At 36.6% G+C, this 24,200-nt stretch overlaps 1 protein-coding gene across 1 annotated transcript in view; it reads right to left on the reverse strand.

Annotated features, from left to right (window-relative positions):
- Nucleotides 1-24,200, reverse strand: part of ca10a (carbonic anhydrase Xa) — a 164,898-nt gene that overhangs the window by 59,531 nt on the left and 81,167 nt on the right. The window contains exon 4 of the mRNA XM_058794485.1: nt 20,719-20,861. Within this exon, the coding sequence (XP_058650468.1) occupies nt 20,719-20,861 (143 nt within the window). The remainder of the gene's footprint in view (nt 1-20,718; nt 20,862-24,200) is intronic.

Genomic DNA, 24,200 nt, shown 5'->3' on the forward strand with positions numbered 1-24,200 from the left:
AGCACATTCTGCTGGGCGATACATCAGTACAATGTGTTGAAATATGTTGCCTAAATAGAATTTTAGACATCAAATGTTCTGTTGTGTTTTGCTTAAAAGTATTTAGATAATTGGCATTTAGCCAACTGTGTTAGCAATTCCAAATGACAATTTGCGTTGCGGGAGATGGACCTCAGCTTGCACCCTGAAAGTTCCCTACAAAAACTCCTTAGAAACAATCAATCCCCTAAAAGTGACTGTATACCACAAACACTGGGTTTGATCAAACCCATATACATGTCTAACAACTACCTCAAAGATGCCAATTAGAGAGAAAGAGACAAAGAGAGAGAGTAAGGAGAGGCACAGTTGAAAAAGAAGAGATAAATAATAGTAAAAGAGAGAAAGGGATAGAGAGCATGAGGAAGACGCAGACATTAGCAAGAGGAGAAAAAGAGAGAGCTAGGCAGAGTAGAGGAGCCTCCGCTGTCAATTTCTCAGCACAATCGATTCCTGACAGAGAGGCTTGTGGCAAGAAAGGGAATTAATAGCCCTCAGCGGAGTCCAAACAGTGCTGGCTCACTGACTCCAGAGAGCTTTCCTCTGACCCTACACAGGGAGATTAGTGAGCTGTGACTAGCATCCCCTGATCCTGAATCAGTTTAAGCACGTAGATAATCCAAAGCCTGGGGATTTGAGTCTCCCAACAATGCACATGGGTCCTGCTGGGTATGCTTGCTGCTTCTGATTTCAGTCGCTGGAGAGGTTTGGAGGGCGTTAGGACAATGAACCAGCACTTAAAGACAACATGAAACAGCATTTCCAACACATTCCACATCTGTAATGCAAATTTCTCAGTGAAACTAAATATTCAGCTAGAAATATCTTAGGGCAGGACTTTATTCAAAATGTAATTGAATCATAAAAAAGCGGGCTACGGTATTACTGGTTAAAATATTTGGTAACACCTAGTTCTCACTATTAACTAGTTTTTTTAATTAACGTGCCTATTATTAACATATTGGCTGTTTATTAGTACTTATAAAGCACATATTCTGCATGACCATATTCTACATCTCTAATCCTACCCAATGCCTAAACTGTCACTGGTTTGTTAATAGCAAGAATTGGACCTTAAAATAAAGTGTGACAAAATATTTTTCTCCACTTATACGTCCTTGGTTACATCACAAGAAAAAAGAAAGCAGAAAGTAAAAATACATTTTAATGAATAATTATGAATTTTGTTTCTTCCAGAATAGTGTGTACTGATAAATCTTGCACAATAAGACCAGAGACATTCATTAAACAAAGAAAACTGGCTGAATTGGTCAATGTTGTCAATAAGACTTAATTTATGCTTATTGCTAAGAACTACAGGATATAGTTTTGTGAATATAAAACTGAACTTTTCTGGTTTGTAAAACTTTTATATTACTTTTAGATAAAAAAAAAAAAAAAAAAAAGACAAAAGTCAAAAAGTACAAAGTCATACAGAATGCTTTAAGATAAACCGCACCAGATTTTCTCACATTTTGAGAAGTATATGGGTGATGCACGTTTATTGTATGTACGTTCTCTGTCAGATCAAAAAAAAAGTGCTTCAGATATTTCAGAGCAACCATATGGAGAGAGAGACCTGGGATAAATAGAGCATGGCCGAATGTTTGTTTGATATAACGTGGTTTGGCAGATGGAGATGCTGCATTATGAAGACTGGTGAAACATCCAGAAACTTAATCGCCCAAACACACCACTCCCGTATATCAGTACACGTATAAACTGAAAATAACTAAATAAAAGTATGACCTAGACCTCTTCTGATTCATTCTGGCAACACTATCATGCAATATGTCAGCAATAATACCATAAAAATAGATACTTCGACAGATACTTAGTTTTTCAGATTGCCAAACACTCTGGAGAACATGGAGGTGCAAAGAATTGTGTACTCAGAGAACTTCAAATACATTTAGTAAATGCCTCCATTCATTTTTTTTTCTTCAAATAACTGCACTTTCTGAAAAGGTCTCGAGAGTTCCTTCTAAGGTTTCTAGAAAACAATATCAGCATCAGCCATTAAACAACCCATACTGGCTAACCACTAATGTTTACTAGCATTTACCAGACAGTCTGTATTAAGCTGAAAAGTCCTTAAACTAGTCTGTGAATACCACTCGCTGTTTAAAGCTATAAAAGCCTACATTTTCTATTTCACGTGAAGGATTCGTGAGGTACAAAACTCATACAATACTAACAGATATCTAATTTCTCTTAACCTTGACCCATAAACACTATATTCTTGAACACTGACGGTCTCAGCTGATTCATCATTCTATTGCTCCGCTCTAGAACTCTACTTTCTCTGGCTAAGTGAGTCACTGGAGTGACAAAATAATTACCGTATTCAATGTTACTGCAGTAGCAGCTCCTGATAAGGAGAGAAGAGCCATAAGGAATAGCTTACAATGTCAAATATGGCAGGTTCATTGCGAATACTAGTGTGTCACTTGTACGATAGATTAGATAGTAGGAGAGACCAGGGCTAGCAGTCACATGGGAATGTTCACAAAATTATATCTCACTATCTAGAAGATGAAAAGTGTAGTTACAAATTCTCACTTTCTCTAGTATTGGTTTATGCTTAAGGGCTTAACAAGCAGTTCAAAAGCATCTTAAATACATTTTGAATAATTAAAATTATTTCAGAGTGGGGCAAGTTGTTACATTTTTATTGGACCAGGTTGTTGCATGTTTTAAATGTTATATATTTTAACCATTTTTTTTGGCCACAACTATATACAAAGCAAATGTGCAAAGAAAGTCAAACACCCTTATAAAAAAAAGGTAAAACAACGGACGATGTCGGACGATTTTGAAGTTGGAGGAGAAAATGAGATGTTTGAAAATATCAGAGTTTTTTGACCCTACACTACCTTTCTGAACCGAAATACAAAGATGAGGAACTAACCAAGCATGACCTTTCCAACATGATTATGTATGTGTGGTTAAAAAGTATATATACATATATATATATATATATTTTTTTTTTTAGAAAATGGCCGATCATTTCACTAGATGAGACACTTATTCCTCGGCTGGGATCGTCTACAGACCTTTGAAGCTGCAATGAAACTGCAATTTGGACCTTCAACCCCTTGATCCCCACTGAAGTCCACTATATAGAGAAAAATCCTGGAAGAGTTTCCTCTAAAACCTTAATTTCTTTTCGACTGAAGAAAGAAAGACATGAACATTTTGGATGACATGGGGGGTGAGTATGTTATCAGGACTTTTTTATTTTAAAAAAGTGAACTAATCCTTTAACATTTGTGCACAAACAGAAAACGACTTTCAAAAATAAACCGACCTATAGAAATATTAAGTAGCGTAAAATGTGACAACTAGTCTACCTCTATATACAGTGGGGCAAAAAAGTATTTAGTCAGCCACCAATTGTGCAAGTTCTCCCACTTAAAAAGATGAGAGAGGCCTGTAATTTTCATCATAGGTATACCTCAACTATGAGAGACAAAATGAGAAAAAAAAGAATCCAGAAAATCACATTGTAGGATTTTTAAAGAATTAATTGGTCAATTCCTCTGTAAAATAAGTATTTGGTCACCTACAAACAAGCAAGATTTTTGGCTCTCACAGACCTGTAACTTCTTTAAGAGGCTCCTCTGTCCTCCACTCGTTACCTGTATTAATGGCATCTGTTTGAACTCGTTATCAGTATAAAAGACACCTGTCCACAACCTCAAACAGTCAAACTCCAAACTCCACCATGGCCAAGACCAAAGAGCTGTCAAAGGACACCAGAAACAAAATTGTAGACCTGCACCAGGCTGGGAAGACTGAATCTGCAATAGGTAAGCAGCTTAGTGTGAAGAAATCAACTGTGGGAGCAATTATTAGAAAATGGAAGACATACAAGACCACTGATAGTCTCCCTCGATCTGGGGCTCCACGCAAGATCTCACCCCGTGGGGTCAAAATGATCACAAGAACTGTGAGCAAAATCCCAGAACCACACGGGGGGACCTAGTGAATGACCTGCAGAGAGCTGGGACCAAAGTAACAAAGGCTACCATCAGTAACACACTGCGCCACCAGGGACTCAAATCCTGCAGTGCCAGACGTGTCCCCCTGCTTAAGCCAGTAAATGTCCGGGCCCGTCTGAAGTTTGCTAGAGGGCATTTGGATGATCATATGGTCAGATGAAACCAAAATAGAACTTTTTGGTAAAAACTCAACTTGTCGTGTTTGGAGGAGAAAGAATGCTGAGTTGCATCCAAAGAACACCATACCTACTGTGAAGCATGGGGGTGGAAACATCATGCTTTGGGGCTGTTTTTCTGCAAAGGGACCAGGACGACTGATCCGTGTAAACAAAAGAATGAATGGGGCCATGTATCGTGAGATTTTGAGTGAAAACCTTCCATCAGCAAGGGCATTGAAGATGAAACGTGGCTGGGTCTTTCAGCATGACAATGATCCCAAACACACCACCGAACAGCGAAGGAGTGGCTTCGTAAGAAGCATTTCAAGGTCCTAGAGTGGCCTAGCCAGTCTCCAGATCTCAACCCCATCGAAAATCTTTGGAGTCCGTGTTGCCCAGCGACAGCCCCAAAACATTACTGCTCTAGAGGAGATCTGCATGGAGGAATGGGCCAAAATACCAGCAACAGTGTGTGAAAACCTTGTGAAGACTTACAGAAAATGTTTGACCTCTGTTATTGCCAACAAAGGGTATATAACAAAGTATTGAGATGAAATTTTGTTATTGACCAAATACTTATTTTCCACCATAATTTGCAAATAAATTCTTTAAAAATCCTACAATGTGATTTTCTGGAATTTTTTTTTCTTATTTTGTCTCTCATAGTTGAGGTATACCTATGATGAAAATTACAGGCCTCTCTCATCTTTTTAAGTGGGAGAACTTGCACAATTGGTGGCTGACAATACTTTTTTGCCCCACTGTATCAGAATGAAGAGCTGTTTTGACGAAGAAATAAGCGGGCCCCACAAATACAAACATTCTCTATACACATGCTTTCCACTGAACATCAAATCTCCAGTGTACAAAGACAGCAGTGTATGCAGTGGTTTATTCGTGTGAAACTTCCGCTCTACAGTACAACAGTACAGTGAAGTATAACCTCAGTGGCAGAGCGTTTTGCATGTGGTAGTTGTCTGAAAAAGACCAAATACCCCATGCACTTCTGCTCAAATTCTGGTCATGTATTGCGCTCTGGTGTTTTTGAGGTACAATGTATAATAAACGAGTCTGTGACAGAAATGACAGATTGTAGTGTAGTGCATCTGCGAAAGGCAGGATTTTGAAAGCTTCCCAACTTAAAAATGGGAAGCTGAGAGAGAGAAAGAGAGACAGAAAGATAATGAGATAAAGCCAAGCCGGATGGAACGGGAAAGGAGAGGGAAGTGAAAGAGTAACAGGCAGAGAACAAGAGAAAGGGAGAGAAGGGGGAATAAAAGGAAAGTCGAGAAATAGGAACACGGGCATGCAGGAAAATAAGGAAGTGCCTCCAAACAGCAGAAACTTTGGGGAAGAATAAATGTCACAGTTCCAAAAAGACTGAAGCCATATTAATCTCCTGGATAGCCTTCAAGCCCACCGCACATTAGAGGAAATAGCCCAGCTAGGCTGCCGACCCATTCAATCTTCCCCGCGTTCCTCCGAGAATCTTTTGTACAGCCAAGGCCCAATGCAATAAAGAGTGATTGAACATTGCTTGAGAAACCACCCATGGAAGGAGCTGGTTTACATTTTAATTATATCAAACAATAAAGCTGGAGAAAATCGGTAGAAGCAGGTAAAGGCCGAAATTTACTGCAAGGCAGAGCCATTTACCTCATCAGACTGTGATGGCTTTTTATTGATGTTAAGGGCACTGCTTTGGAGAGGAGTGCTGTATAATTATACTACATCAATCTCGGTCGGACCGCACCATGGTATTTGATGTAATTGAAATTATGGAAATTGTCAGCAGCTGTTTTAAAAAGAAAGATTATTCCAGTTTTTCCCGCCAATGCAGGGAAGCTGTTTTCACTGCAGAGGGCTTTGGATAGGCAGAGTTTCTCCTAAATAATTTCTTCTTCTCCTTTTTTCTTTCTTTCTTTTTTTTTTTAAATTTAGTTTAGACAGACAGACAGACAGACAGACGTGTGAAATTATGGAAATTTCAGGTGTTGAAAGAAAGATTATTCCTCTCTTTCCAGCCATTTTTCCAGCTTATTTCTTCTCCTTTTTTCTTAAATTTAGTTTAGAGAGATAGACGGACAGACAGACAGACAGACAGACAGACAGACAGACAGACAGACGTGTGAACTTATGGAAATTTCAGGCATTGAAAGAAAGATTACTCCTGTTTTTCCAGCCATTTTTCTAGCTTATTTCTTCCCCTTTTTTCTTAAATTTAGTTTAGACAGATAGACGGACAGACAGACAGACAGACAGACATACAGACAGACAGACAGACAGACAGACAGACAGACAGACAGACAGACAGACGTGTGAAATTATGAAAATTTCAGGCATTGAAAGAAAGATTATTCCTGTTTTTCCAGCCAAGAAAGTGAAGCTGTTTTCTCTGCTGAGGGCTTTGGATAGGCACATATTCTCCTAAATTATTTATTCTCTTTTTTCTTTCTTTCTTTCTTTCTTTCTTTCTTTAGTTTAGACAGACAGACAGATGTGAAATTATGGGAAATTCAGGCGTTGTTTAAAAGAAAGATTATTACAGTTTTTTGTTTTTGTTTTTTTACCCCAGTAAGGCACTGAAGCTGTTTTTATTATTTAGTTCAGTCAGACAGATATATAGACATAGTTAAAATTAATTTCATAAATGTAGCCTTAATTTATTTTATTTCTATAAAATAAGATTAAAGACTAAACTAAAATGAATAGAATGATAAAAATAATAGATAGATAGATAGATAGATAAATAGATAGATAATTGTGCATTTAATTATTTTACTTTATGGCCACTGGGGTCCATTTCAAAGAAACTGTGCTTCTGATGGTATAAATCTTTTAATCTCCTCTGAAGTGTAGGAGAAATGGATTCAACAATGTGCTTTACTTTCCAAGGATTTTTAATAAGCACGATAAATGAAGAGTTGTACACGTCGAAAAATATGAGCAAAGCAAGTGAGAAGGACGGCAATTACGCAGCTACTCTCTCAGGTATGAAATGTAAAAGAGTGAAACAGCTTTTTACAGACATTACATATAGTTCCACATTTGTAATTACATGCTATGCTGATGCTAAATAAGCCCTGAACATTTCATTTTTTTGGCAGAAATAATATATGTCAAAAATAAGGATGAGCAAGAATTCGCCTCAAACAGTTGCTTGAGTAAGAACATCCTTACACGACACACTGATTGGTTGACGGATTGATGGTTGATGGGAATCTGGCTTGTTTGCCCTCTGCCCTTGTACATCTCAGAGGCTTATATAGATCTCCAATCTCCTCGAGCGTGTGACACATTAGCGATACGGCTGTCTCATGATACTAAACGACAGTGCTTCGAGCCGTTGGTTATGCTAATTCGGTGCTATATGGTCGATATACATCAGGGAAAGGAGGACAGAAGTATATACAGGCCTCTTTGAGGGGTTGTGGCCTTTAAGCACCGTTTCTAACACCAAGGTGCTAAACATCCCCAGGAGTGAGTCTTGACCCCCCCCAGAGGCAGTCGTGTCAGGCTTCATTCTGACACAAGGCTAACCGCAGCAGGCACTGCCAGACAAAGGTCACGGTGCATATACAACACCTCCTTTTCTTGCTGCTTTTCCTAGCGGGACAGAAGAGCCTCTGTAATATTCATTAGGGTTGCTGGGCTTCCTGCAGTTGTGGGATTACACAAACCAAACATAAAATTGAAAATGTTGTTTGTCAATTTGCTCAAATTTCATGACAGCTGAGGGAATCCACTGAGGGAATGTTTGATGGGGTTTGACAAAAACTCTGACAGGAAGTTAAGTAAAACAAATGTCTAATGATGAAATGTGATTGGATGAGAGAGAAGACCAGATGATCCTTGGCTGGGGTGCATGTGCGCCTGACAGAACCTTCCTAAAATGCCCAATCCATCCATCCATTCATCTGCTTTTTATTTTATTTGAACTTTTTACATTTTCAATACAGAATTGCTAATCGAATACTGAAACCAAAAATTTAGTTTGGATGTATACCTCAATTCAAATCCAATTCCAATCCAGTTTTAAAATGTAATATATTCCTGTGATTTCAAAGCTGAATTTTTAGCATCATTACTCCAGTCACACTGACAAAAAAAGCCTTTAAAATATTACACTATTTTGTCGAACTACAAGTGTGCAAAAAGTTTGTATTTACTTTGAGATTTTATAAAAAATTACATTGAAAATGTTATTAAATTTGTAAATGTATAAATCACACTGTAGACACACTAAATTGAAGAGTAACCCTTTTTTCTGTGGTGTCGGTAAAGTAGACTGGGTCAAGCAACAGAAAGTTGTGCTGTACACCTGGTGTTAGGCTTAGTAATGGAGCCATTTACCTCAGCTGTCAGAACATACAAAATAACTGCCCTTCCCTGGATCCCCTGTGGTATCCGAGCTAACAGATACCATTGTGTTTGGCTGGCAATAAAACCCTTCGAAGTTGCATCTAAACAACTGTGCGACATGATGAATGTCCAAGTCTTGTTTTGCTGCCTGGAGTTTTTCTCACTCTGTCTACACTGTCATGTTCAAACAAGTTTCATATCACAGACTAACTGTTTTTCGTTCAAAATCGGATGTGGGATCTCTGATATCTCTGACTATCAACCATCAAGTGCTCCCTTTTGTACACCAGTCTCTCCAAACATCTGGTAAATAGGTATTTAATATAATTTTTAGATCCTAAAAAAATAATAAGAAATATCTCACATATACAACATATGCCATTGTTCAAAAGTTTGGGGTGAGTAAGATTTTTAAATGTTACCAAAAGAAGTCACATGTTCACACAGGATACATTTACATGATCAAAAACACTGTAAAACCAGTAATATTGTGAAATATTCTTAAAATTGAAAACTATTTTTATTTATTTTTTCTATTTTAATATATTTTGCAATGGCCTTTATTTCTGTAATGCCAAAACTGAATTTTCAGCATGTTTTTTTTAAAACATTTGTGATTTTTTTTTATATTTTTGTTAAAACCTTGATGCACTTTTTTCTTTGAAAACTCTTCTTTGATGAACTCTTTTGAACACCTTAAATGTCACTTTTGATCAAATTAATGCATCATTCTTTTATTGTTCATGAAAGAATTTCTTAAAAAATAAACATTACTGACCTTTAACTCTTGAACGCTAATGCAAATTATATATTTTTCTATAATATAATATTAAAAAAAAATAAAAAAAAAATAAAAAAAAAGATTTAACTAATCTATCTTTATCTGTTTGAGTATTGCACAGATATTTTTCTGTAAAATTGGGGTTGTAAATGTCCAAATGTCTAAGCTGGAAATCATTCAAGTGCTGTCATATTGCATTTCTGTATTGAAAGTATGGACTGTAGCATAAAGCATGGAAATAAAAGATTATTTTCAGACAGCAAAACAAGTCAACTGATGAGGGGAAAACACAAACTGGTGAAGTGACAGGACGGTGGATCTGCCAACAAGACGGTCAGCTGAGTGGACTGCGAGGCCAATGAGCCTTGCGCTAAACCTACTGCTGCAGGTTGAAGACCCATTTGATGTGTTGATAGTGCTGCACACAGGAAGTGAAGCGTAAAGGGCAGAGTACGCAGTCTCATGACAGGTTAGCGCTGGTGTCCCTTTAATCTCATGCCTGGTGCACCCAGACGCAGCACCTGGCACCTGCCTGTACAGCACAGAGTGACAAAACCTGCCCCGACAGACATCTGATCAAGGTAAAAACACAACCAATGAATCTCTATTAGTCTAAAACTAAATTTTACTTCATAAAAAACAAATAGTTGACATCAGATTGCGCAGTAACAGAGTTTGCACCATTTCAATCTGCAATGCAACCAACTGAGTGTCACAGCATGGCTTCAACAGGTACTTAAACGGTCCATATACTCACAAGAAGTCATGCGTAGGTTGGCAGACTGTGCCACAGGCAACTGTAACATTAAGAGCTTCACATTTCAGACGTAATTCTCCATGCTGTGCCATGCATTATTTAACCTCTTGTAAGGCTCTTATAAGTTTGTTTTTTTTTTCTTTCCCTGTACGATGGTTGATCTGCATTACACAGGTTTCTTAACCTGCCAGCTCTCAGCGGTCTATTCCTAAGAACTGTCAAAACATCAGTCAACACATAAAACGTGTAAAACGGTGCACAGCTAATTGCATTTAGGTTAATTAATCACGTATTTGCCATTTAACAGCCACTTTTCATTTAACACACCTCAGAGTTCACACCTGGAGCAGCCTGAGGTTCAATGGGACAGAATAGGGAGAGTGAAACTCAGCAGTTCACAAGAATACGATTCACCCCTTCTGGGATTTAAACGTTTGAGTTGCAATCCCGAGCTTTAACCGCTACACTTCCCATTAAAACAAAATGTAGCTAAAAACTTTCAAAAAAAAAAAAAAAAAGGAAGCGACCTGAGGTACAGTAATTTCGCTTCTTGTGGTAATGTGAGTTCCTTGAGGAGACACCTGTCATTGGTAATGGTGTATTGGTATTGATATGGTACGTAGGATGATATCTGGAAGGGGGCTCCAACAGGCAGCTGTGGTTTCGTTATCAACACAAGATGGAATTACTGACAGAAAACCGAATCAAGGCGATACCTGACAGATAGCAGTGGAATATGAGGCCCTACTATTTACCTCAAGGGAGCACTTAACCGCCTGTTCACCCAGCATGCACTTCTGTCAGACTTTCAGCAGATTTTTTGCCTTTGGAAATGATCAATTTATTAGTTTTAAAACCCAGAAATATTTTATGCAATTTTTTAAAATGTATTTACTTAAAATAACTATACAATAATAGATTAAAACAAACACTTTGTGTACAATAACACTCAAAACTTTTTTTTTTTTCTTTGATATGGTTAAGGGTGGATTTATTTGATCAAAAATACAGTGATACTGTGAAATATTACAGTTTATTACATATTACTATATTATATATGCTATAATGTATATGCATATGTATATGTATATGTACATAACATTAAATATTAATGTTGAAAACTGTTCTTCTGTTCAGTATTTTTCAGGCTTTTTTGATTAAAAAAAGTTCAAAAGAACAGAATTTACTGACCTCAGACTGTTAAGCCATAGTGTATCTTTTGTCCAGTAGCGGTTTATTATAGACTACTATAATTAATAGTGGTCTATAATAAACCTATAAATAGTAGTCTATAAATAGTATTCCATAATAAAGTGGTCTATAATAAATTAAAACCTTTTCTGATGATTCGTCAGCAAATCCTTGGTAAATTTTTCAAATGTAATGATTGTCACACATGTAATGTAACCAAGCAAAGTACTAAAAATATGTTCCTTAGATCATTTCATATTCAGTGTCAAGTTTGTTTTCATGCGTGTCAGAATGCAGTGATGTTCTGTTTGAGTTATTTAAGAGAAACAAGTAAATTTTATTTTGGTACAACTGATTATTTTCTCATCTTATTTCCCACCCATACGTATAGCCTCCTCTGAGAAAACAGTGTTTTCTGGCACATTCTGGCACCACAGTCGTGGTTAGCTGAAGAAAGGCCTTGAATAGACATCCATAGTCTTTGTATGAACCCACAGTCTTTCTAAGTTTCTTAAAACATCCAATTAGACAACTTTAGACACATTGTACTGAAAAAAGACTCAAGTTCACCTGAAGCAGAGAAAATATTCCATTTGAAAGGACATTTCCAGTGTGCGCTCCATGATAATGATGAGGAAGGCATAATAATCATTCTATGTGGAACAAGAGGGACATGATTTATACTCCTCTCTTCATCCATTTGCATTTTATTAAGTAACTGCCTGCCTGTAATGGCCAGACAGAAATTAAGGTACCGAAGATAAGAACTTTAGGTTAAGCATCATTACACCAAGAGAGATGAATTCTTTGATGAAGATGACAGCAAAGAAATCCATTGAGCGCACCTTCATCAAGGTCTGCATTGATCTTTTGGCACAGAGGAGCCGGGGATATGCATAAAAGTCTTGCAGTTATGGAACCTGGGAACAGAGTCGTTTCATCAAATACATGAGTTATGAGCTTACCTAAACATGTCATGGCATGTCTGGCTTCAGTACAAGGTCACATATCTCTCGGGATATTTAAGCTTTCAAGAGATTTTAAGGTTAGTTGAAGGCATATGCTAATTGTTTTTGGAAGATAATGCTTCCTTGATTCTTCTTGAGATCAATACAGCTCACCTGCACAGTGCGAGCCAAAATATGAGTGCGGCAGAATGACAGTGTGAGAAAACCATTAAAACAGGCTCTTCTGGCACTAATGGCAGGATTTTGTATCCAAATCTCTGTCGGCAAAACACCTCGATCCAACCTATCTCTTCTGCCTTACAGTGCATCTCTCCAAATTCTAGAGCTGAATCAATAATTTAAAAATTACAAGGAGTTTCTTTAGAAGCTTCCTACTGCCATCTTTTCATAAATCGAATGGAAATTATGTTTTAATAGTCATCTTTCACAGACGTTACTCAACAGAATGTATTTTTTAAAAGTTGGAAAAAAGAAAGCGTTTGATGATTTTAAATGCACTGTCGAAGCGCACAAAGGGAAAAGACAAGTAAAGAGGCTATTTCAGACACTGATACATCAGTTGCAAAATGACAGGTGTAGAAATTAAAGAGAAAGAGGAATTTTTGAGGGCTGAGTGCAAAGAACAGCTGATATGACTAATATTTCAATGGGAGGATATTGTAAAAGAGATAAAAGGCCCTATTTCTTACGTCTCTTCACAATTCTTCATTCACAGACACTGAGGCAGGAAGGACGGTTATCGGAGACCAGATTTTATGAGCCTGTATGCCACATTTTAAACTTTTTTGGGGGCCAATTTTGTATAGGGATGGAAAAAATTGAGAAATAATATTAAAAGCTACAGGGACCATGTTTACTAGCAATAAGAAGAACAAACTGAACCAGGGAGATGGGAATGAACTGAACAACTTTAACATGCCTAAAAATACAGTGAGGGCTATCTTAGGGGAATGAATAAAAATTCCCCATGATTTCCTTAATTAAAAATAAATGATAACACAAATAACAAAGGATTGAAAGTGCAACTGTTTCCCTCAAACGTGTTAATATATTACTAATCATTTTTAATAATATTTGGACTGTGGACTGCCAGTGTGAATCTTAAATAGTTTACAGAAAACAGATGTCCTAAGTCTTGTAAATTACTTGTCTGAGACCCATCGTTCCATACAATACAAAAACCAAACTTATTTATTGCAATAAAAAAATAAAACAAAATAAAATAAAAGCTGATACTTCATTCTCATAATATTGAACTGGGTTCTAAAACAACACATCATGTGAATATAAACAATGCTATTAGTCATGCAATATTCTTGGCGAATACCCTCTTTTATCTTCTTATAGAAAGTCCAACTAATGAAAGCTGTGGTGTAGTATACTGCACAGTATGCTGAGACTTCATTTTCAAGCAGGCCTCTATGTGTTCTGAACCAATCAGTCATCCTGACAGCTGACCAGAGGGCTCTTGCCCATGTGTCAATCAACAGACAAGAGAGGAGTCACCATAAGACTCTTCAGCAAGCTAATATAGAGATATATTTTACAACTTGCTCTGTTGTCACTTGATATCTTTGTCATCTAGTTTTGCACTTACAATTAGTTAATTAATGTACTTTCTGTATATCAGTTATAGGGTGATATGATCACAAGTTACTATAACCTCAGGAAACTCTCTGCTGCATCATTAATATTTTCATTATGAGTGGCTGCAGGTGAAGATCATACATCATGGGGATCGATAACACTTAAGCATCATCACAATCGCTACTGATTACATACGCTCAGATGTAGTTGAGAATATACAATGGTATGAATCTTAATTAGATCGTTTTAGTTTTAGATCAATAGTACTTAATATGATGTACTGTGTCTCAACTTAACCAAACAAGATTAATCTGAGGCGTGGATTTGATTACTGTGTGTGTGTGTGTGTGTGTGTGTGTGTGTGTGTGTGTATATAAGTTTGAATTTTTTTATTTTTTTTAAAGGACATTCTAATTAACCGTATGAAATTATGGGATCCATTTTATAAAACACTGCGTTCGAATTAATTCCATCGATGGCCCTCAAACTCAGCTAATGTAAAACAACAAACACCACAATGCTTCGCTCCATTATTTGCTAATTTCAACTTGAGAACAATACATCCATGTATAATTATTATAATGTAAATTCAGATACCAAATGCATAGTTTTAATATACAGTAACTTACTGAAATACATTAGTGCTCAGTTTCTGTTTGGGCGGAATGCTGCAGAGTTCATCCATACGCATTGCAAATACTGAAATTTACACCACTGGCTTATTTACATACGCTTGTACAGTATATCATAAGCCATGCTACAGGTTTCTAAAATGCACTTAGGCAAATAAATCAATACTCTATATAAAACTAATAGGAATGAATGAGGCCCTTTAGACACACAGAGTTCTGAATTGTCTGCTAACTGTTGCGATACAAAACTGATGTAATGTGTTCATTTTAAATCAGGTTGTTCATTGACCTTATTAGTAGCTAGCGTCAATGTGAGAACACACTATTCCCTCCACTGAATCACAGCTTAACTGCGCTACCCCTTGTCACTATCGGTTATGTATGTCATTCTCTTCCATTGTCAGACTGTTAGCAAACATAAACATGCAAAACATATGTTACATTTCCCTGCTGATCACATCTGATGGCTAGTCTATATCAGCTACCATGTCTATTATAAATTGCAAAAGAGCTACCGAATGAGAGTAGCTAGCAGATTACAAAGCAGAATTTTGCTGCTGCAGTTCTGTGTCAGTCTGATGATATTACATGATGTAAGAATAACAACACCAGTCCAGTTTCATAACAATTATTAAACACATTTCAACTATCACATTTTTTTATACTGGGTCACTTGTGTTCAGCATGCAAAGATGACGATTGTGAATTAGGGCAGAACTATACTGCACAAAAACCTTTTTACAAAATACTCAGTATCTTGATAATTGTGTTTTCCACACATTTTTAACACAACGAAGAATCATTTATACGCACCAATATATCAAAACATAAAACCAGCAATTTTTATTTACATATTACCTTTTTTAGCATTTATATCAAAAAGGAAACATTGAATCGGTTATAAATCAATTCACTGAAATGACAGTTTGAACGGATACTGTACATGGAAATTAACCAAACTAACCAACCCAAAAGCAGTTATGCCTAAATGATTTTAAATGCAAGAGGCTTTTAAAATATCTTAATTGCTACTACTCTAATTATGATATGGTCTTTAGGAAACTTAATGGCCAAAAAAAGTGCATTAAAATCACAATATTCAAGATCACCAGAAAAATCTATATATCGCCATGCCCTGTTGTAAAATGTATAACCATGTAAGATCATCTTTTTAAATAAGATTACTGACCTGGTCACAGTTCCAAATTGACCATGAGTAATGTTCAAACTGATGTCAAACTGACCACAGGTTAATTGTCTAAACACTATATATTGTGTTTTAAAGACCAGGGATAATGAACAATCAGACCGCATAGAGTACTGCTGATGTTACCCAATGTTTAGTTCTTAATGACTTAGCATCTTTAAAACAAGATCAAGGAGGAGGTCTTAACTAGATTATCCTCGAGATGAAGGATTTAGAGTAGTCACAGTAGGATGTCCACAGCTTGTTTACATATCTATTCCATTAGTGTACAACCATTATAAGCCTCATAGACATGAACACCTGCAATGAAGATACTGCAGTACCTGGGTATCTTTGCTATGGAATGAAACAAACAAACAAAAAAAAAATCTCTGATAAGTTTTTAAGATAATGTAAAGTTTAGTTGTGGTTGATTCAAGCTGGTTAAGCAAAGTATGCCAGATCACTATAGTTTGCCGCATCCTCCACAACAAAGTACTCAGAACCAGGACTTTGCGGCATGCAAATTGTACTAAGCACTGATTTTTGTATGTGTTTGTGCTGTTACATGAGTTGCATAATTCTTTTAGTGAATCTGCTGCTAAGGCAATGCATATAGCATTTACCGAAGACTGAAAGAGAACAAATGTAGGTGTTACTGGGGGAGGATGGTCATGTATCTTTCATAGTCCAATACCTTTAGAAACCAACCGTCCTGATCTCCATACTACACTACCACACTAGTTCAATCATTAGCTCTGTCCCAAAACCTAATGATAGGCACACTAACGAAACCTGTTCCAAAAGAAGTAAAAACAGCAGATAAAGTGAGTTGAATACGGATTAGAAATATAAATGATTTAATAGTAAAAAATATCAATAAAAAGGCACATCGACAGTTGAGTTTCCTGTAGAGTGCTCTAAATCAGTCCAATCAGTCAGTTTAAATCAGAGGTTACAGTTCAGGCAGGATGTTAACATAGAATACATGTATGTGGGTTTTATACAGTGAACAAACAAAACAAAAAACCAACAACAAAATATAAAACACCAAACCATACCAAACAAAACTGAACAAGACGGGGAAAAAAACAAACAAGATAAAACCAGACAAAACAAAAACAAGACAAGACTAAATAAAACAACAAAACAAACATTTATTAAACATTATTTTATATAAATGACTTTAATACTATTGATTGTTTTAATAAAAAGAAAACCATTCCAATATAGTCCTTTGAAATTGAGATTCAATTGATTTCACCCAGTAGTTCTTATTTGGTACAACGAAAAGCACAAAGTGATCTGAAGATTTCAATAAAACCCTGCTATCATAATGTTGGAGTAGGATCTGAACTGCACAAACATGAAGGCGCACTCAGAATCTCTGCTGTGGTGGAGAACTCAGGCTTTGATCTGAGAATAGAGGACAGGAGACTGCTGATCCATTTCCTCTTTCTGTGTGACCCATTTTCCTGTGACTCATGCTATAGTGAGATTGCCTCGCAACCCCTGGACCCTACAAACACTCCTTCCTGCGGACACAAGTGATTGAATCTAATTATTTCCTAATCCTTTTTAGCTCCATGTTTATGATTCAAATTTATACACCCACACAGATGGACGAGCCACGAACGCCGGCTTAAGTTGTGTATTCGGAACTCGGAAACAGGGCTTCGAGCTCACGCGATCCAGCAGTAATTAAATCCAGCGCCTTGACAAGCAAGAGGCCGCAGCGAGACAGACATAATTGCAGCCTTTGAGATATTCATGCGCAAACTGCTTTGTATACTGTGACAGCTTAGCAGGTTCAGCCAACACAAACTTGAGTCTAATTAATTTGAATCAGTAATTTGCATAACTAAATCAATTCTCATCATCACGAGGCGTTTCACCCTCAGCAATAAACATCTGTGTCCTTTGTGGTTTATTACATTCACCATGAAAAACATAGCTGAGCTTTATGTGTGCACGTGTATGTTGAGGCATCTTTAGCAAACGTTTTCTCTTAATAAATATTTTACATTTGCACTTTTATTCAAAAATATTTGACTCCATATTTTATGCTAATGTTCCCCAGGATTTGCCAACATGAGAAGTTCGCGAAGGAAATGAAGCAGTCGTGCCTGTAAGCGGCGCGTTCTGCAGAGTTGCAGAATTACAACGGATGTAAATTCTTGTCTAGGAGCGACTTGGCATGGTGTTCGCAGTTCGTGAAATATAAACCGCTAGCAACAAGGGTACAGAAACGGTTTAGTATGCGAGTGCAAACATTTGCAACAAACAGTGAAAAGAGCTGAAACATTCAGGTTCAAAGCCAACATGGAAGTTACATGTGTGAGAAACGAAAGCTAGGGGGCCGAATATGTAATAGGACACCCCTAACAGTGTGTTCCCACAGATCACTACAGATGTCATCCCATGGCTCCATGTTTCTCGTTCCACCGTGTTCCCAGAGTAATTATACTGATTCAGTGCTGCTAGAGGAGTGTTCCCTCCCTGTGGCAGCAGAACTCCCCATCTGGTCATACATGCATCTTGCATGTTAAACGGTTTCAATCTCCTTCTCCCGCTGGCCAGATTACAGGAAAAATGACATCACTGATCCTTGAACTCAAATGAACAGAATATTATATCTAACTGACACTGCCATCACCTCCTATTACATGGCTCCACTGAGCAATCAGATATTTTAAACGGCGGCCGCTATGATTTTCTTCTGTGAAACAGATATTTTGTAGAACACTGAGGTTCAAACAACATGGGGCCTCACTGTCTTTCTTTACATGCAAAACAAAACAAAAACAAAACAAAAAAAATCAAAAAACAAAAACAAAAGCAAAGCAAAGCAAAGCAAAGCAAAGCAAAGCAAAACAATATTTTTACAATTTTCCAAGCCCATGTATTTAGCTATATAAATATTAGAATAATGTACAGTCATCCAATGCTAATTGCAAAATAAACCCCAACAGGGAGATCAAAACACCCCATGCTTTGCACTGAGGTCTTGATCACACCTGTATAATCAGATGATAATGACCAGCTGACTCTACATTACCATTACTATCAGTAACAGATTTACAGAAGTCCCGCTCAACAACAAGTCATTTGAGGAAAAAAGAAAAGAAAAAGAAAAGAAAAGAAAAACAAGAAATCTGGTGTTCGCTTACATTTATTTATCACGGTGAGTCTCTTTTGGTGTGTACCGTATGCGTGTGATCTGCACGAGAGTCGTGTTGTCCCTAAGTTCAAACATTGGCCTGTTTAAGCTGACTGATAGCCGAAGTGAAGCCATCAGTTTATACAGAGAATGTATCTCACACTGTCAACTACCCAAGCTAATGAAATTGCAATGACAAGGCTGACTCAGTGAGTAATCTAATATGATATTCATGTAACTGAATAAAATCTGTGTGCAGATCGTATCTGTCATTGTTTGTCTCTGGGCGGGATTCTGTCTCGTTTTACCAATGCTGACAAAGGAAGGTGACACATGTACTACACTATGTTCTACAGCACATCTATGCTATGCTAAACGGCATGTGGCCTGATTCGTTTCGGTAATTAGTCCCATCTCATATCTACTGCGCCCTAAAGCTAATGATGCTGGGAGAAAATATTTCCATGTGGCATCTTTTCATATTCATGTCTCAAATTCTCCACTTTGCTGATTGGAGACTTCAATAAGGGACACGATACTGTCATCTTCCTCCCTTGTCAGAGCGATTAAATTCATTAAAAGCTCTTTAAGTAATTGCGGCTCATCTACAGCAGAGCAAATATTCAATTAATACAGACAATTTAATAACTGTGATTCCCTCAATCCAAAGCACATAACCTTGATGCATGTCTGCGCTTGATTAATTGGTTTTCTATTCTGAGGTCATTTTAATTTCCTTTAACTATTCATTAGTCCATTTATCATGCTGTGGAGAGACTGGCAATGTAAACTCCACTATGACAGAAACTCAAACACATATGGTGTGACTTCAAACACACTCAAGGACTACAGTCCAGTGCAACTGAAACCAAAATATCCCTGTGGAAAAAATTATTTGTCTAACATATTGCAGGAAATCAGAGGAAACACTCTCTAAAAAAAGATCTAAACTTTTCAACCCATGCAACTCTTGAACTTTCCACGCTGATATTTTTATCAAGCAAAAATCTATTAATGGTTTTAATTGTACCACTGAAATCAGCAATTAACCTTTTTTTTTTAGTTTAGGACAACCCCCTTTAATGAAATTGTTTCAATGTGAATTGCTATTCTTTTAAATTACAAATAATTAATGCAGCAAATTATTTCATAAGACTTGGCATGTCAAGAGTGATTTGGCCAAATTACCATGCAGTGGATTATTATCCTTCCTTTCTCTAGTCACTGACTGATCTGTATGAGTATGAATCTCTGCCTCTAGTGCCGCCACATGCACGACCTCTGTTACCCACTGCTGATGCGTTTGAAGAGAGGATTTATTAATATGCAAAACATGCCATCCTCTCTCTATTGACAAACAAATGATGGCACTTTTATGTGGTTAGTTGATGCATAATGTGCACATGGATATTTTTACAAACACAATTTATATAAATATCACCATGTTTAATTCAAAGTGTAGTTGTAAATGCCTGTGAAATTTACTAACAATTTCTGAGTGAAAACGGTTTCTTGTTTTTTCCAATGTATCTATAACTAGTTCATTTTAAACCGTCCTGCAGTATGACAAACCATCTCGAATGATATGAGGTCAAAGCTGCATGCATAATAATAGTAAAAATGCTGTTGGAGTTTAGCATGAGATGTGGCAGGATATCAGCTACTGTAAAAACAGCAGTGGAAAAATAGTAATTCAAATTAAGCACCATAATTTTACTTTCCTAACCATTCTGAATCTAGCATAACCACTGACCTACATGCATTTTTTTCACTAAAGTAGCATTTTCACAGTTGATCAAAGCACTTTGACACTAGAAACAATGTTTACTTTTCCCAGGCAGATCACTGCACTGATACTGTAGCCATGCAGACATCACATAAGACATGGTTTACCTTTCGTCCGCCAGTGTTGAGCCTCAGTGGTGTCAAGAAGGGATCAAATATCATATGGCTCGTCTCAATGTTGACTGGAGACTGTCTCTTCCCCACAGAACACAGATTCCATGCAGAATTTACAAGCCCCCAGAACGATGGCACTGCAATGGGAGAAAGTATGCAATGACGATTTGCAGAACATTCTTCAAACAATCATAATCATTTGTTTGCTTATACTGAATTTGTAATAAATAAATAAATAAATGAATGAATAAATTAGAGCGGATGTAATAATTATAAAGCATAAGATAATATGTAAATATTTCCAAAAAACATTGAAATTGAATCTTTTTTTTTTTAAATGTGTAATGATGGTAACGTCATTTCCTGTGATGACTATTCAAAACTGGAGCAGTAGGGTAACGAAGGGCACAACCTAACACTTTTTGAATTTCTGAGTTTGTGTAAATCCACATGGGGTTCAGAGTATAATCTTTTCTACACATTAATTTAAAAAAAGTATGTTGCTTTGTTTCATAATTACAGTAAATAGGGTTTTCGTTATATATAAAGAAAAGAAGTGAAATGTGACAACATGCCCCGTAGGTGGGTCACATTGTAACATGACCATATGACAGTTTAAAATGTTATCTGATCTAATGAAAAACAGTATACAAGACAAACCAAAATATTTTGTCAATACAATAAAATTATTAACTTTTAAAAATAAAATAATGGCATTTTTTCGAATTAAAAATAATCTAACTTTGGAGTTTGACAATGAACACATTGCAACCATGCTTGGGACAACCCTGATCGCAAGACACAGCTATAGAGTATAGTTCAAAAAGTGCGCAAATGAAGAAACACATTCAGAGACACTCTTTTCCTCCCTCCACACACAGCTCTCATAGAACAGGAGACACATAAACGAGCCAAAATGCTTCACATTTCTTGAAATTATAATTTCTGAACATTAAACATTGACAGTCTTTATTTACCTTTTTCTTGTGTATTGTCAATAAAATCCATAAAAGTAGCCTAAATAGTATAAATTTCATTGCTAATGTCATAGAATAGCATAGCTCTAATAATAGCGGGGCACACTGTAACGCAGTGTTACAACGTTCCCCATCTGCGTGACTGGAAATTAAATCCGGTTAGTGTCTTCTGCTAGTCAGCGAAGCATTTATAAACCATCTAAATAGATAAATAACAGATTGGAGATTAAAATAATAGCAGATTTGTCTCATTTTAAATGAATACTCAAAACTGAGATGAAAAATTTACTTCAGCCAGAAATTTACTTTCACCATGGTAAAATAAATATTCAGCGATATTTTCAAAAGGCTTTTGAGTTTTGGCACACTTTTTTCTCTATATGTAGTGTTGATATGGCAACTAGTAAATACCGTAAATTTGGTTATAATAATAATAAATAAATAATAAAAAAAATCAATTATGAGCAAAAGTCAAAAGTATTAATTATGGTGGTTTGGATTTAATAAAGTAACAAAAAGTCCTAAGCAAATGTGCAACGTAATGCAAATCATGTAAACATTATTTGATGAAAGTATCTAGTTTTTGAATAAAATCACCAATATTCTTAAATAAATACATAAATGCATACACACACACACACATATATATATATATATATATATATATATATATATATATATATATATATATATATATATATATACACACACACACAATGGTGTGATTTCAAACAATTAAAATTCAGGTATCCCCATGTATTCTGCTTTAAATACATAAAACGTTCCTTACAGCTAAATATACAGCACCATATAAAAATGAAGATGATTAAGGGATATTAATATAGGCATTAAAGAAATGATATTACTTCAAGGTATGCTCTTATTTCAGATAGAGTGTGTTAATATAATTACCAGCAATCACTGTTACAACTGTAACACTCTGACTTCTATTAATTTCAATTTTATGATCTAGCCTTTCTTATTATAAGTCTATTAATGGCTGCGGCTCACAGCTACGGTTTCAAATGTCTCTTATACCAAAAATGCCAGCTAGATTTGCCAGCTAGCAGTCAGTTATGAAGGAAAATGTTAAAAATGTTACAGCTGCCCCAGGTCTCCCTTTCTCATAACTCTTTGATACTCATAAGAAAGTCGGGGCTACAATATCCCTCTATTCTTTTAAATAACTTTATTCAACATCCAAGTTCCAGCAGCCCATGACATTTTCAAGCAATTTAGACGATTTATACAAAGTGTTCGCCTTGGCATTTTCACAGCGTTGTGCTACATGCACCTCCAGCTGACAACCATTACATGAGATGATTGGCAGCCTGCAAAACAGGATTCTTTATTAATAATTTATGAGCAGTCAGCCGTGTGGTTAAGGACCTCCAAGCTTGCATCTTCTAGCAAGTAAATTCTACTCCTAGAGCACTTTGGTTGGGTGACATGACCCAGTTGGCTTTGCAGAAAAGTGACGACACAACACAATTCAAAATGTCTATCCCACCACAATGACATCAACACTTCTGCCCTCGTTTCAGGCCTCCAAATGAGTAAACACTATTCATAAATCACTTTTTCCATTGTCCTGATGCTGAGAGAAGCAGGTGGTCTCCACACCATATTTTTCATGTTGTGAGTCGCCATAATTTGAGCCTGCATTTTCCCGAACAAGCACCACCTGCTGTTTCCTGTCATGTGAGCGTTCAACTATTCTCCTTGAGAAAAGAACTTGACAAAGTAGCAGCGTGTACACACACTTTCGTACACGAGAAACGAGCACAAACCCGGGCACACGCACACAGAACGTGTAATCTCTTTCGACCACCTAATGCTATGCTAAAAAGGCCTGCATATTGTTTGGAGACAATTCTTGATAAACAAAAGTGTGGCCTAACTGAGGCCACGACCGAGTAGCTTTGTGATTAATAAAAGCACGGCTGGTTGGTGTGGTTGGCCATCGCTTCAGCGGCGTTAACTCAAAATTAACAGCTGGCTGCTATTCCACTCTCATTTCCTGGCATTTCTGCATTAGACAGTGCTGCGTAGAGAATGAAAATGGATTAAAAAAAATGTTGTGTCATCTCTTATTTAGGAAAGCATTGAATTAGTTTGTAATGTCCTCCAAGATGCAGGCAGAAGAATGGGAAATAATTCAGATCCTTCTACAGTAGTCACTGAAATGACAGGAAATCTATAATAGGAATGGGTCTGCAGTGTGTGGAATCGATCCGCTAAACACAGGTGACATGTCATAAATGGTAAATACTTATTACCTATTGGTAGCTCTAAAAGAACAACCACAGTCAACAGCTTTTCACCTTTGGCAATAAAATAATCCATGTGTACAAAATCAAGCTGAATCTTCACTTTAGATAAGCTGCATGTTAAAGATAGATTTAAAATACATTAATCTGTATAGCACTGAGTTTTAGGATAGCAGTTAATATATCACTGGAGGGGAAGATTTTCAACTATTCTTCAGAAAACTCTTCT

Source organism: Onychostoma macrolepis, chromosome 12 (assembly GCF_012432095.1).
Source record: "Onychostoma macrolepis isolate SWU-2019 chromosome 12, ASM1243209v1, whole genome shotgun sequence".
Lineage (NCBI taxonomy): Eukaryota > Metazoa > Chordata > Actinopteri > Cypriniformes > Cyprinidae > Onychostoma > Onychostoma macrolepis.